Raw genomic sequence first — 17,251 nt, 5'->3', positions numbered from 1 at the left:
TTTTTTGTGTAAGAATCCATAAAATATATTTCATGTTTTGATAAAAATTCTTGAATTCCAGCTTTGCTTGAATTAATGTTTGGAATTTTACTCTTTAGTCTACAATGATACGGAGCATTATCCAAAAATAATAATGCTATTTCCTTTTAATTTAGGTAGTAATTGCTGCTCAAACCACTTTTCAAACGAAGTACTGTCCATATCTTGATGACAATCTAAGCGACAATCACTTACACTCTTAGCAGAGAGTAATAAAGCATCTTCTACCCATCCTGATTCTCCTCCACAATGTAAAATACAAATTCTCTTCCCTCTAGAGGGAGAAACATTGGTGACGCAATTTTTACTACCATCGGTCCAACATTTTTTAACTATATCGGGGGTGTCGAACCAAGTTTCATCCAAATAATACAAGTTCTTCCCTTCACTCCTAAAAGACCTTAGACTCTCTAATTAATCGAACCTCCACTTTGTTAAACGGCTGCATTCCATAATTGCCTGGCGTTTATTCACTGTTTTAAACATAAAACCATTAGATTTTAAAAACCTCCAAAAAGTAGTTTTATGACACTCTGGGATTATTTCTTTGTTTCTTCATTCACTCAAAAGTTTATTTAAAGTTGGTAAGTTATTCACTGAATACATATGATATATTGTTTCCCGTATAGCTGATAAATGAAAATTCCTTAATACTCGATGAGCACCAGAATCCTTTCTTTTTTTTTGCAACACTGGACCATCTTTTATAAGTTCGTACACAGTGGATCGTGGCACTTGTGTCAAAAAAATCGTCTTTTTGATCGCTTCTGATTTAACCATCGTCTAAAGAAGACCTAAGAAAAAATATGTAATTTTACTTTTTAAGGAATTCTGCTCGGAATTCTGTGTTTTTTATTAATTATTTAATCGGTAAATATGATTAATCTTCCTAATACCGGGTGGGACGAATTCTCGCCCCAGGTCTAATGTTTTTATTAATATCTGTAATTAAGTTTAATCAATCGCTTTGACGGTTTAGGACATTGGTAGTTGATGTATTAAGAGCACAAAAAAGTAGTAAAACCCAAAATACCGCGAACAGAAAATTAAATATTCTCGTCGGATTTCGCGGAAATGTATGTGCAGCGAGAATTCGCCCCACGTAGTAGCGAGTGTTTTCACGTTCTACAAATCGGATTTTATTAGTTTAGACGAAAGTTTTGGAAAATGGTTACTAATGACTGTACTAATTACTTGCCATGATGTGCAGTTGCATTCTTTACATATTAGCAGTTGATTGTAATGTGTTTCCTTTATCTTTGAAATTTCATTCTTGCTATTACACAGAGGAACTTTTATAATTCCCCTATTAGCATATTTTTGTCTAGATTCTTCGAAGCATCACTTTTTACTTGAGATTGTCTTGGGATCAAAGTGACTATTGATATCAGAAAAATGGTAAATCTGGCAACATCGTAAACATCAAATTTGAAATCTCCCTATTGATGAATAGGCTATCCCGTTTTTTACAATTCAGGCCATTTAAGAGATAATTAGGCGTTTCCAAACTTTTGGTCCACCCTGTATATATTACACATTAATGTTATTACAAATTTCTGATTTTAAAATTACTTACACTTTTTTGTTTACGTGCTTTTTTGCTTATCTACGTATTTTCCATGTAATGTAACAATCCATATTTTAACATATTTTTGTATTTTAGGTGTTCTGGCTATCGTGTTCCTCGCCCTCGTATTTCTTCTAGTAATCATCGGCAGATACTTACACCGACACAAAGGAGAATATTTGACCCAAGAAGACGCCGGTGCGGACACTGCTTTAGATCCCGACACGGCCGTCGTGCACGGCGCCACCGGACATCACGTTCAAAAGAAGAAAGAATGGTTTATATAGAACCGATATCGATTATGTTTAAGATGTTTTTATTGAAAATTGGCCTAAATAGTACAAGTACCGCTGTAATATAGTTTTGTATTCGATTTAAGTAATATTTTATCGATAATGGTTGCAATATGAACAAGTGCCGTACTTTACACCTTAAAATTAATAGTCAAAATAATTTATGCCACTTTATCCACACTAGATACGCGCATTTTGCTTTATTTCTGATAGCTGAACACTTTATCATACAGTTATGTATACATTTGACGACCTATAAAGTTAAAGTGGTTATTAGGTAAAGTACTGTACTGGACTTTACGAAGATGTGTTTCCTAAATCTTAGCGTAATGATTAAAAACATTTCAAAATAAAATTACGTAAAATCACACAGACGTACATAAATAAAGTACGTTTAATAGTTCGCATAATAGCCAAAAAAACCGTTTATAAATAGTTTTTTGAGGAATTATTAATTTTTTTCTCTTATTTTGTATATATTAAATACTTTAGCAGCATTTATTGTGGTATACATTATTGTTTCCAATACTATTCTTGGCAGTCCGGTTTCATACATTCCTCATACAAGGTGATACTTCATTTTTCCTTCTTGGCTACACTTTGTATGTCATGTCTTCTTTTACTGCAAATGACGCCATCCTTCACTGCTTTTGCTATTATTTATGTTGGGATTCTAAATGACTCCTGATATCGGTTTTGGGTAATACCAAGTACCAAGTATTTATCTATTGTAGTGTGGCCGGTGGGAAAATCGTATCTTCGCCAAGTGTGCACATGCTCAGAAGGAGACACGTCACAATCGGTAAGCTGTAAGAGTATATAACTCAGATTATTTTAGTTCCTAATGAATATCACCAGTAAATCACTTCTGCATTTTTGCTCTATTCGTTATTCTTCCAATTTTGTGCTATTTATATTGTTTTAATGTTTTGAAACAGATTTAGGAATATATCTTTCGTAATGAATTAAAAATATGGTATAAATTTAAGTTTGTTCTGTCTTGTGTACTGTGTATGTTCAGGTCATTTGTAGAGCTCAAAAATTTTAAAGCAATTGGTAGTAACGTTTTACAGTATTAAAAAATTGTGCAGTTTTATTACTGTATTCATATTCTTGTTGTGAGACATAATTATTGAGTATTTTAATTTGGTTATTCAAGTTTCCTAGCAACACACGGTAATTTTTAAATAATATTTTAGGCTGTTTCTGGAATTTCCCTCGGTTAAGTAAGTGAATATAGGCTATACAATGTTTAAATAACGTAATGGACTCTAAAATAAATCCCTTTTTTTGTTAGTTACATACTTAATTACACAGCTCATAACGACGATATTGATTGTTAAGTGAGTTTGTTTCATATACATACATCTTGTTTAATTAATAAAAAAACTTACTTTGTACAATTTTCATACCAAGTATTCTTCTATCTTTTTTTTTTGTTTTTGTGATGCAAAATTTTAAGTACTTTTTCATTCAAGTCTTGAATGTTTTTCTATTAGTTGCCTTTCTAAGCGTAGCAGCCAAAGCTCACAACCGCCCTTTATCCATTGTGTTTCTAAAAAAAGTTTTGTTTAATGTTAGAGAGCAACGCTGGCTTTCAACGGCACTAGTAGGAAATGCAAAAAACTTTTTTAGACAATTTTCATTTTCTAAGTAATTCTTTAATTCTCTCAATATTTTTTGTGCAATCTCATTCGCTTTTGTAAATGTAAACCAGCTCTATATAAATTTTACTTAACTTCCACCGTATAAATCTGCCTGGGACAATGTTCCTGAATAGAATATACCACATAATACTTGCGACAGCCGTGGAATTATCATCATTATTCAATATTCGCTTGTCCACTGCTGGACATGGATCACACTCATAATTTTCATATGGCAGCGTTTTAGATCGTCAGTCCAAGGTGTTAGTGGACGCCCTCTGCTTCAATATAATAATGGTAATAATAATATTTATATCAACTTCAGGATGGACGTAGTGAAAGATTGTACGTGTTTGTGGGGTTTGAGGTTCTTTTTATCTCCAGGTTCGATAAGTGGTGATTAGGAGCTCATAAGGATGAAGAAGTGGCTGGTCTTCGATGAAAATAAATTCTAATCCTCATAATAGAATCAACTGGTTATAGAACTGCGGTGTGAACATCACAAAATTTAAACAATTTGTAAATTGAACAGTACCAAATATGACCGAGTCAAGACTCACCAAGATTACTACAACTACTAATTAAAAACATTTTGAGAACATTAAAAAATAATACATTTTACGGTTTTAGTAATTTTTTATGTAGTATCACTTAAATTTGTCGACTAAATTAATTAGTTAAAAGAAAAAGGGGATGTAGCACTCCTGGAGTAGCCGAGAAGGGGAAACAGCTTTCTTATCGTCTACGAATGGGGCGATGTCGAATCTCTAGAATCGAATCGATGGTTTTTAATTTAATTCATTTTTTATTTTATTCGATTCGGATCCGATTATATTTGTATTCTCTTCGTATTTTCACCACGAATTATCGGATCCCTCCCTTTAATGGAATCTCAGTCCTGCGAACGACTGTGTAACTGTATGAATTCCAGCTTGTAGGGATTTCATCATAAAGGTACAAGTAGAAACGATTAAACAAGAACAAAAATAGCATCACAAAAGTCTAAATGTTGCACATTTCAGACCATTATCTATTTTGATAGCAAAGTACTGAAACAAAAAAAAGTAACCAAATATTGTATATTTAAAACCAGAAAACACTTTTTTGGGTTTTTACTTTTTTTTTTGTTGCTCTGTCTTCACTTAATTTCTTTTAAAACTAAAGCTTTTTAGTTATTTGATTGGTGTAGAAAGATGTATATAAAACTTTGAAACAAAAACATTGCTTAGCCTACATATTTTCACTTTAAACGATTTTTTCCAGAAGCTATTTATGTTGGGAAACCTGGTTGGTGAAAAGCTTGTCCAACCAAAGCAATGATTTATGAATGACACTGATTATGTTTAAGCAAACTGTTACATTGATTATTAAAAAACATTTATGGTTTGAGTAGTGATCATTTGAATCTCAATATTTAGAATCTCTTGAAGTAAAGTGACAATTTTTTATGTTTGTGTGTAGTTTTTTTGTAATGTTTAGGCTTATCAAAAGTAGCTTGTCATAGATATAATATTTATCGCAAAAATCGAGATTTTGATAGACTTCATCTAATATTAAAAACTTGGGTCATCTATGTAAAACATATTTGATATTATTTTATTCCAGATGTATAGAGAAAGTCACTGGATTTTGTTTGTATCTTCAATACATAATAAGATTTGCAAATAGCGGAAAAGTTGACTACTGGTGGCTCACTCTGTATATCCATTTTAAGTTATATTGTTTGATAAAGTTCAAATAATAGTTAATGAGATTGTATGGGATATTTTATGTCACAATGGATTTTAGTTCATATAAATGTGAAGAGGAATCAGCCAAAAGTTAATTGTCCTTTTCTTGATTTTAATTTTTATTTTTAAAATTTGATGATGAGGAAGGTGCTATAGCTTCGCGCATTTTAAGATGCCAGTTTAATAAGTTCAAGCATTTAACAGCCCAATTATTTGTCACATGTTAGTTAAGGAATGCTCCGCACTACTGCTGGTTCGATGCCGGGATACTTAAATACCATCGACGCTTTCGTGTTTGATTATGGGGTGCTACCAAGATTATTGCTTGAATTTGACGTAAGAAATGGACGATGTTTTATTGATTGAGAAGAGATGTCCATGTTGAAGATAACCAGATGTCATCTATTTTTTTGGAGACAATTAGGATATTTTTTATCTAAATGACTTCTCCTATAATCCTTGGTTCATAAAGTAATGCTTTTTAACTTCCTTTTTTATAGATTTTGATTATATTGAAGGAGAGATTGGATAAATGTTATATTATTGGTAACTCCATAATTCAGGAACTCTCGAAAAGAGTTTATTAGTAAATTATATTTCTTTACAAAATTGCTTCTCATATTTGATCATTGTTTACTTGCTAAAAATGTCTTTTTTTTGCATTTTTACTTCTTAGTTTTAGTCTGGCAATGGCCTGTTTTACAATTGTTGATCTCAGCATTATTTTTATGTGCATCTGCCAATATAAGTTCTCAGGAATCCCGTATGCCTAAATGAACTAAAACAATAATAGTTTTATTTCTTTCTGTTGTGATATTTATTATCCAATCGTTTCTTCTATTTGTTCTGAAACCTGCTTTTTTAAAAATGTTCTATTTCTTTACTTGTTAAAGAACTACACGCACTTCCTCATCGAACTAGATATGACAACAGAAACGAATCTTACCATATTTTAAATTCACCTGGAGAATCATCTCTAGGTAGATTAACTTGACTTGCAGACTATTCCTAAACAAAATCCATTGTGGTATCAATAATTATCCGTGTAACTTTGAGTATTATGTTTGTAATTGTTTTCCGTCCAATTTTATTTTGTATTATTTATTTTTTATATGATTTTTACAATTATACGTTCTTCCAAAGTAACGGACTAGACCTAAAAATCTACGAATCATATTAGTTTTAAAAATAAGTGCCTTTGGCATTTTGTTTAAATGGAAGCAAAGAAGGAATCATTTTCCTGTTTTTATTTTAGTTTTTACACTAGCGTATGGTAAATAGAAATTATACTTGTATATTAAGAACTTTTTTACAAATAAAGTGTTATTCTAAAGTTGTGAATTATTGTCTTGATATTTTTTACCCCTACCCTCTGTTTCACCGGTCATGGGCTGACAATATCGTTGTGATGCGCAATACGACAAATTTGGAGTAATACCGCTAAGGTAATTGTAGAATGTGCAAATTGTTTCCTGTGTTTTAGAAATTAGGTTTACAACCACTATAAACGCATCAGAAATGAAACGAATACTTTAGTAGACAAATAAAAAGAGAATACTGGCAAAGCTTCTCAAAACAGATCGAACGCGACTTCTACGGAACACAAAAATAAATATGGAGAATGATCAGAGGACAAAAAAAAGAGATGAACGAACTAATAAAAACGAAACACATTCAGAAAGAAATATGGGTAGACTACTTTCGATTCCTATTTGCTAAAGGTGACGATAATGAACCACTAACACCAGAGGTGACGACAAACGAAGAAATAAGTATTGAGGAGGAGGTAAAGGAAGCATTAAGGAAATTTAAAAATAGAAAACGAATCCAAAAAATAATAGAACAAAACAGAATTCCTGAAGAATGGACATCAAGCATCCCTCTTCTCTTTCCTCTCTCTTCAAAAATGGAGACAAATTGGACCCGAATACTGAGAAATTAGTTTATTAAACACAAAACTAAAATTAACAACCAAAGTGATAAAAAATAAACTGAATAAAATTATAACATTAGCAGAAGAACAAGGTTTTAGGTAGGGAAATTCATGAACCGACGCTATATTTATAATGAGGCAAATGCAAGAGAAATCAGAATACAAAAAACCAGCATATCTATGTTTTGTGAACCTTAAAAAGGCATTTGACCGGGTCAAATTAAAGGACGTTATCCACTTATTATACGCAAGAGAGATACCTCTAAGAATAATCAAAACGATCGAAAATATCTACCAAAATAACACAGTAAAAGTAGAAGAAGAACTAACTGACCCTAGTAAAACTGACAATGGGATAACACAGGGAGATCCCTGAGTCCTTTATTCAACCTGATTGTGGATGAAATAATAAAAAAGGGATACCAAATGGGAGAAAAACAACTTAAAATAATCTGCTATGCATAGGAGGCAATACTACTCTCAAAGTAAAGATGATTTACAACGTATACTGCACCAATTTAATATAACCGCCAGAAAATTTAATATGTAAATCGGAGCTGGAAGGTCGGATAATTTCAAATTAACAAATTTTCATAGATTTCCAGAAAGCATATGATTCCATAAAAAGAAGCAAATTGTGGATAGCAATGTTAGAAATGGGATACCAAGAAAATTAGTTGAATTAACGCAAATGTGCGTGACAGACATGTTAAAACAGAAAAACATGTTAAATTTTGCTTTGGAATATGCAATAAGTAAAATATCTGAGCTGACAGGAGGATTTGCTGATCAAGGATCAAAACTGTTGCTGGCCTTTGCTGACGATATAGATGTAGTCACATTATTTTACAAGAAACGTGAGAGAGGTGTTTTCACAGCTCGAGGAGGAAACAGGTAGTCTGGGTCTCCGAATAAATGAAAAGACGAAATACATGCTAGTAACAAAAAATCCAAAACCAAGAGTTAGGCAGAACATCAGTATTATTGATCACAACTTCGAAGTAGTAAAGGAGTTTAAATAAATACCTGGGGGCGATAATCACAGCGGATAACCACATAGAAAAAGAGGTCTCAGCAAGGATAGCTGTGGGAAATAGAGCATTATACTCCCTTTCAACATTATTAAGGTCGAAGCTGCTAAAAAGAAAATCTAAATTAACACTGTACAAGTCGATTATTCGCCCAATTATTACATATGGCAGTAAAACATGGACTCTCAACCAGCGGGAAATCAATAAGCTTCTAGTTTTTGAAAGAAAGATTCTCAGAATAATATTTGGCCCTCAAAGAGATGAATTCACAGGGGATTGGAGAAGACGCCGTAATGCTGAATTGCTGACTCTGTATGGAACTGAAAACATAGTTAGCAAAACAAACCGAATAAGATGGGAGGTCACGTGGTACGATCAGAGGATGACAGAGTGTTAAAGACAGTGTTTTTTGAAAGACTAGATGGTAGAAAATCAGTAGGCCGACCGAGAAAAAGATGGAAGGATGATATTGAAGCCGATTTATCTAGAATTGGTGTACAACTATGTACACCCCGAGTTGTAAAGCCAGTGAAGAAGAAGGTCGGATAATAGAACAAGTGATTAGTCGGCACTAATCCACCAATAAATTAATGTGTAATAACGCTAAAAATATGAATTAAATAAAACTATAAGACACTATACTATTTCTAATTTGTAGCACCCTTTGCAACACTTGCGGCGATTGCTGAAAGCTGAATTAGATGTTGAAAAGTTGGCACACAATCGATGCATTGCATTTCCACTAATTCAGCCCTCCATAGTAGGAACTGCTTGCATAATTAATACAATATTTTCCAGAACAGCATGCGGTAATTGTTATTAAAACATCTTTAGAACAAAATGCAGGAGTAATGCACAGGTTCTCAAAATATTATAGGGAATTACTGAAAGCATTTAATATATACTACTTCAATATCAGTAATTTTGACTTGGTTTAGTCATACACGTATCGATGACATAATAGAAATATTCATTACATGAAGTAAGCATTAGCTAAAATGAAAACTTTATTAAATGAAATAGTATTTACTCCCTAAAATATTTACACCTGTTGTTATGCAACCGATAATGACAGACAGTAATTAATGACAGTTGTTCAAATTTCTTAAATTCAAATTCTCCTAAACTGCTTAAACTGTCAAAAATGATCTCACCAAAATTTTAACTGTCATTTTTGTAAAATGTATAATAGTGCAATATTTATACCATATTCACCATAAGTAAATTTAGTAATTAACTAAGCTATACTTGCCAAATTTTGACTCCGGCTAGAATATACTATACAACTAAAGCATACTTTAATTTCAGTTTATCAACAAAATAAATCTACGTCAATTAAAACAATAAAAAATTATTTTAATGTTTGTTTTTGAGATATTATAGTCGTTTATAGATTACTATTTACGAATAGAAAAATTTTTCTGAATGAAAATTAATAAATCTACATTTCCATTGTTTTCTACTTAAGCTTATTTGAGCTAATATTAACGAATTATAGGAATTTAGGTAAAACAGCCTAAGGTATGTTCTATCAGAAGAGTTCTTGGTGCTAGTGGTTAGGAATTAGGCTAGAGAACAACCTTTGTTAAGGTCATTATTGTATTTAGTTTTTATTGTTTAATATTACATTTTATTTTATTTCGCACGCCTATGGTGCGTTATAGCGCAGATTGAAAGTACCTGGCCCACCACGCGGAATCAAAAAGGAGCGTGAAAAAAAATGTCGGAAGGTACGCAACAGGTCAGATTCGTACTTCCAATTTGTCAATAAATGCTATTAATAATAAATATTTCAAGATCAAGAAGTGTTATTTTTTAGTAGTAATAAGTACAGCTAAAAGTCTTTACAGTCCACTTTTTTCAAGTGCATGCAATACACACATAACCAACCTTTTCCTGTAAAAAGTTATATATTACGGAACCTCAGGAACTATTAAATGGACAAAACTTACGACGATTCTGCAAACGAGAAATGGAATTGAGATTAGGAACATGGAATACTCGAACTGTACTGACATAGCACATCTTTACTAGACATAGCGAACATGTACAAAGTAGTTTTTTTGGTGCTGCAGGAAATGCCATGGAACTCTAGCACTCTTGACAACAGAACCCATTCCATACATTATATCTGCAATGAAGGTCGGCACATAGATGCCACTAATGAGTCAGAAATGACACTAAGATAGTGCTAGGTGACATGAATGAAGAATAGGGTAAAAGCGAGTTTTGATCCCCACTATAAGAAGCCATAGCCTACACCACGTCAGTAGTGATAATGGTTACGGCTGATACACTTAACAGCAGCACAAAACAAGCAAATCGCTAACATCCATTTTGAATACAAGAATATACACAAATAAATCTGTACCAACCCTGATGGAAGAACAACCAGTAAGATTGGTCACATTTTAATGGACTTAAGACATGGAACAGACGTAATGGATTGCAGAAGTTATGGAGGTTCAAACATAGACCCAGATCATTGCTTATTGATCTCAAGACTGAGGGCTAGAATTTCAAACGCTATACTAAATATAAAATGGCTAGATAAAAAAGGAATTCAGGTATCAAATATCCAAAAATCTTTTCAAGCCAAAATAATGAAATTCCTGTCGAGCAACGACAGTGAAATTTGTACTTGATAAAGATGTGTTGAATGTTGTGTAAATATACTCCTCAAATGGGTCTGGGTGAGAATGAAAGAAGTGATCAATTAGGAGATATACTGAGTGTATATGTCACCAGTATACTGAAATATTTCACCAAAGAAGAGAGTCACAATAGAAGGTTATTTTAAATGCACTTGTGGCTTGTGACAATCCAAGAAAAGATATGAAACAATATATGGAGGATTGGGCTTTGGAGCTAGTAATTCCTTCTTCTTCTCATATTTTTTTGCTCTCTCAGGCGTCGGATTTGGTTTCCGGTTTTTCTTTTAAACATTTTTTCCATGAATTTTTATTTTTGGCCATCCTCTTCAATAGTTTTCCCTTTATTTCTTCGATCTGATCGATTCGTTTCCTTCTGGGTCTTCCTCTTATGTTTTACCTTCTACTTGCCAATTCTAATATTTGCCCTGTAATTCTTTTTGGTTTCATTCTATTAATATGTCAGAACCAAACTATTCGCTTCTGCTTAAACTCATCACAAGAGTGCCAGAATATTGATGCATTTGAGGTGCGATTTTGGAGAAGACTGTACCGAATACCCTGGACTACTCATCGCATAAACGCTTTTATTTTAAACAAGACTATCTATAACCTGTCTGCAGCAAATTCTTCTGTGCTTTGGGTATGTAGACCGCAGGGACGAAAAAAAAAATCACAGTCGCCGACTCGGTGAACTGACCAAATCCGGCATTCCACAGGTCTTTCATTCTGCGAAATACCTTGGGCCACCTGAAGACAGATACTAATAGAAGCGTATAGTTGACTATATTATAAGAAATCACGATTTTCAGTAATGGGGTAACGACAATAAAGCGAGTGATACAGCTGACGAGAATATAATCTACTTGATTTCTAACGATTTTGTCGTTCCTCTCAGCTGGTTATCTCCATGTCTACAGTATACGTTTAGGAAAACTAAAAAATGTATTTGCCATCAAAGGTTCCCCATTGGTACAGATTTCAACAATCCTATCGCCGTGTTTATCGCTCTCACCCACTCCGTACATATATCAACTTCTTCTTAGTTAGCTTTAGCGTTAAAACCATTCAATATATTTATCTCGTGTCTAGTTAGTTTTAAAACATTACCAACTAGTTCATGGAAGGCATCTTTCGTGTTAGTAAGGTTTATATAGAAATCAAGTGAATATACACATTAAATTTGCCATTATGCCTTTTTAAGAAATAAATAAATAAATTAATTACTATTTAACTAGGAATAAGCCACAATTAAAGGTTAAAATACGTTTATTGACGTTTCAATTTCCACTTCGGAAATCGTTCTCAAAATACAAACATTAGTAAATTAAACAAATTTTGTTTTTGTTACTTAGTGAAAAATTCTTCTAATAATTTAATTTTATCTGACTCATCTATATTGACAATTCAGACATACAGTATACATTTTAAAGTAGACGACTTTAAAATGATATTGCCAATATTGTTGAGTTGCGTTCCTGGGACGACTTTACTTATAAGATAGTTCATTCGATTACATGAAATCAACTTTAACTTGAGAATATCCGTCAGAAAAGATCATAACATGTAATTCGTCTTTAAAAAGACAAATACATGCCATGATGACAGTAAAATTCTCCTGTTAGTGATTCCATAGTAAATTATGAGGGAAAAACCAGGAAAAAAACCTCATAATACTATCCCGACATGGTAAGTATTTGATCTTGCATTTAGTTTACCTTCAATAAATACCAAATTCCGATTTTATATGTTTGTTATTTAAAAAATATATAAATGATGTATTCTCTATATGTTATTGACTTACCAATACTGGTATTTTCTTTTTAATAACTTCCTCTTTCAATATGGGTAACCAGATCCTACTACATTCTGCCGAGGAATTCGCGACACAATTGGTCTCATTTAGCATAATTAGAGCCGCTTCTTTGATTTTTCTCTTTTTACCATCCGTTTCTTTTAGGACTATATTTGAATCATTCCATTGAACCCTATGTTCATTATCCCATGCATGTTTACATATTTGAGATCTATCAAATTCTCTATTTTTAATATAGGATTGATGTTCACTTATTCTAACATTTAATGGCCTTGATGTTTCACCTAAATAAAACTGATCGCATTCACAAGGTATTTTATAAATGCAATTCTTTGTCCTTTCTTGTTCATTGTTAGGTTTGGTTTTGGACAAAATAGATCTCAACGTGTTTGTTGTTTTGAATGTTGTTGAAATGTTGAATTTATTTCCTATCCTTTTAAGCTTTTCCGATAATCCTTTTATATATGGTATTGTTATTTTCCTCGTATTATCCCTTGTATATGCTGTAGGATCTCGTTCTAAGTTGTTTTGTTCTATTCGATCTATTGTTGAAAATTCCTTATTTATAAACGATAAAGGATAATCATTTTTTAATAAAACAGATGTTAACAAATGTTTCTCCTTCAAGAACGAATTTTCGTTAGAACAAGTAATTTTGGCTCTATCGTATAAGGATTTAATGATTCCCTTTTTAATATTAATATTGTGATTTGATTTGAAATTTAAATATCTGTTGGTGTGTGTTGGTTTTCTATACACCTGAGTTTCGTATCCAGTATCGTTCTTAGAGATTAAAACATCCAGAAAAGGTAATGTGTTATTATATTCCTTTTCCATGGTAAATGTTATTGTCTCTTCTTTATCGTTTATATCATTTAGAAATGTGTCCAACAACTCTGATCCATGAGGCCATATTGAGAACACATCATCTACATATCTCCACCATACTGAGGGTTTTAAATTTTGTTTAGAAATAATATTTGTTTCAAAATCTTCCATAAATATATCGGCTAATAATGGAGATAAACTAGAGCCCATTGCTAGTCCAAAACTTTGTTTGTAGAATTCATTATTTAGTTGAAAATATGTATTATCAGTACATACTGTTATTAACTCCATTATAGCTGATATATTTAGTCTTGTTCTAGTTGCCAATGTATCATCACTCTCTAATTTTGTCTTGACTATATTTAAAGTCTTATCTAATGGCACATTCGTAAATAAACTATTTATGTCAAAACTTACTAAAGTATTATTTGAATTAAATTCAATATTTGATAATTTATTTAAAAAATGTTGTGTATTTTTTATAAATGAGTCATTTTTATTTGCAATTGGTTTTAAAATATTTAATAAAAATTTTGATAGTTCACTACAAGGAGAATTCATGGTACTACAAATGGGTCTAAGTGGTATATTCGTTTTATGAACTTTCGGTACTCCATAAAAATGAGGGGTCTTACTGTAATGAGGTGTAATTAATCTTCTCTGATAACTGGGTAAACAATCTTTAAACTTGAATAAAGTTCTATATATTTTGTTTTCCAAAGGTTTTGTTGGATCCTTTGTTAATTTTGTGTAAGGTCCGTTTATTATTAGATCTTTAATTTTGTTTTCATATTGAATTCTATCCATTACCACAGTTGCATTCCCCTTGTCTGCTGGTAGGATGATTATGAATATTATATATTATCCTACCAGCAGACAAGGGGAATGCAACTGTGGTAATGGATAGAATTCAATATGAAAACAAAATTAAAGATCTAATAATAAACGGACCTTACACAAAATTAACAAAGGATCCAACAAAACCTTTGGAAAACAAAATATATAGAACTTTATTCAAGTTTAAAGATTGTTTACCCAGTTATCAGAGAAGATTAATTACACCTCATTACAGTAAGACCCCTCATTTTTATGGAGTACCGAAAGTTCAAAAAACGAATATACCACTTAGACCCATTTGTAGTACCATGAATTCTCCTTGTAGTGAACTATCAAAATTTTTATTAAATATTTTAAAACCAATTGCAAATAAAAATGACTCATTTATAAAAAATACACAACATTTTTTAAATAAATTATCAAATATTGAATTTAATTCAAATAATACTTTAGTAAGTTTTGACATAAATAGTTTATTTACGAATGTGCCATTAGATAAGACTTTAAATATAGTCAAGACAAAATTAGAGAGTGATGATACATTGGCAACTAGAACAAGACTAAATATATCAGCTATAATGGAGTTAATAACAGTATGTACTGATAATACATATTTTCAACTAAATAATGAATTCTACAAACAAAGTTTTGGACTAGCAATGGGCTCTAGTTTATCTCCATTATTAGCCGATATATTTATGGAAGATTTTGAAACAAATATTATTTCTAAACAAAATTTAAAACCCTCAGTATGGTGGAGATATGTAGATGATGTGTTCTCAATATGGCCTCATGGATCAGAGTTGTTGGACACATTCCTAAATGATATAAACGATAAAGAAGAGACAATAACATTTACCATGGAAAAGGAATATAATAACACATTACCTTTTCTGGATGTTTTAATCTCTAAGAACGATACTGGATACGAAACTCAGGTGTATAGAAAACCAACACACACCAACAGATATTTAAATTTCAAATCAAATCACAATATTAATATTAAAAAGGGAATCATTAAATCCTTATACGATAGAGCCAAAATTACTTGTTCTAACGAAAATTCGTTCTTGAAGGAGAAACATTTGTTAACATCTGTTTTATTAAAAAATGATTATCCTTTATCGTTTATAAATAAGGAATTTTCAACAATAGATCGAATAGAACAAAACAACTTAGTACGAGATCCTACAGCATATACAAGGGATAATACGAGGAAAATAACAATACCATATATAAAAGGATTATCGGAAAAGCTTAAAAGGATAGGAAATAAATTCAACATTTCAACAACATTCAAAACAACAAACACGTTGAGATCTATTTTGTCCAAAACCAAACCTAACAATGAACAAGAAAGGACAAAGAATTGCATTTATAAAATACCTTGTGAATGCGATCAGTTTTATTTAGGTGAAACATCAAGGCCATTAAATGTTAGAATAAGTGAACATCAATCCTATATTAAAAATAGAGAATTTGATAGATCTCAAATATGTAAACATGCATGGGATAATGAACATAGGGTTCAATGGAATGATTCAAATATAGTCCTAAAAGAAACGGATGGTAAAAAGAGAAAAATCAAAGAAGCGGCTCTAATTATGCTAAATGAGACCAATTGTGTCGCGAATTCCTCGGCAGAATGTAGTAGGATCTGGTTACCCATATTGAAAGAGGAAGTTATTAAAAAGAAAATACCAGTATTGGTAAGTCAATAACATATAGAGAATACATCATTTATATATTTTTTAAATAACAAACATATAAAATCGGAATTTGGTATTTATTGAAGGTAAACTAAATGCAAGATCAAATACTTACCATGTCGGGATAGTATTATGAGGTTTTTTTCCTGGTTTTTCCCTCATAATTTACTATGGAATCACTAACAGGAGAATTTTACTGTCATCATGGCATGTATTTGTCTTTTTAAAGACGAATTACATGTTATGATCTTTTCTGACGGATATTCTCAAGTTAAAGTTGATTTCATGTAATCGAATGAACTATCTTATAAGTAAAGTCGTCCCAGGAACGCAACTCAACAATATTGGCAATATCATTTTAAAGTCGTCTACTTTAAAATGTATACTGTATGTCTGAATTGTCAATATAGATGAGTCAGATAAAATTAAATTATTAGAAGAATTTTTCACTAAGTAACAAAAACAAAATTTGTTTAATTTACTAATGTTTGTATTTTGAGAACGATTTCCGAAGTGGAAATTGAAACGTCAATAAACGTATTTTAACCTTTAATTGTGGCTTATTCCCAGTTAAATAGTAATTAATTTAAAATGCCACAAGAAAATAGCTTCAGAACAAAAATAAATAAATAAATAAATAAAACACAGCTTGATAACAATATTTTTATTAAAAGACAACATAAGTATGTATAGAAAATCTTATCACAATTAATCACAGATTTTCAATAGAATGTAAAATGATTTGTGCACATAATATAAAATTTGTTATCTACTAACTCTTTCGCCGTGAAAAGCACACATGGAGAGCAGATTTAGACGAGTTACTTGCGTTGTTTCTGAAGGTACATAGAGAGCAATGTGTACATTAAGAGTACACAAGAGAGCATAAAAATGTATCCAAAGAAATAGTAAGTGTTCTAACTAAAACCAAAATATGATCTGATTATATAATATAAAGATAATCTAACAATAACTGGAATGCCGTTTGGCGAAGTTATTTTTTATCGTACAGAAAATATTCAACAGATAGTACCATTAATAAACACTTACGTAAATTTTTGAAGCCACAGTTAAGTTTTAAATTGAAATTTTCATTTTCCTTGTGAAGATGCGCAAGCTGCGCTGTCCACATATTACAATAAAATATTTCATGATATGCAGATAGCACGCA

The 17,251-nt window shown here is 31.5% G+C and overlaps 1 protein-coding gene across 2 annotated transcripts in view; it reads left to right on the top strand.

Annotated features, from left to right (window-relative positions):
* Nrx-IV (neurexin-4) overlaps positions 1 to 6,616 on the top strand; it is a 100,431-nt gene extending 93,815 nt beyond the window's left edge. For both annotated transcript variants that reach the window (XM_072534489.1, XM_072534490.1), the window contains exon 20: positions 1,703 to 6,616. In XM_072534489.1, the coding sequence (XP_072390590.1) occupies positions 1,703 to 1,893 (191 nt within the window). In that variant the 3' untranslated portion in view covers positions 1,894 to 6,616. The remainder of the gene's footprint in view (positions 1 to 1,702) is intronic.
* The last annotated feature ends 10,635 nt before the right edge of the window (positions 6,617 to 17,251 follow it).

Source organism: Diabrotica undecimpunctata, chromosome 6, assembly GCF_040954645.1.
Source record: "Diabrotica undecimpunctata isolate CICGRU chromosome 6, icDiaUnde3, whole genome shotgun sequence".
Lineage (NCBI taxonomy): Eukaryota > Metazoa > Arthropoda > Insecta > Coleoptera > Chrysomelidae > Diabrotica > Diabrotica undecimpunctata.
Note: the sequence above shows the minus strand (reverse complement) of the source record. Positions and strands in the feature narration are given on the sequence as shown.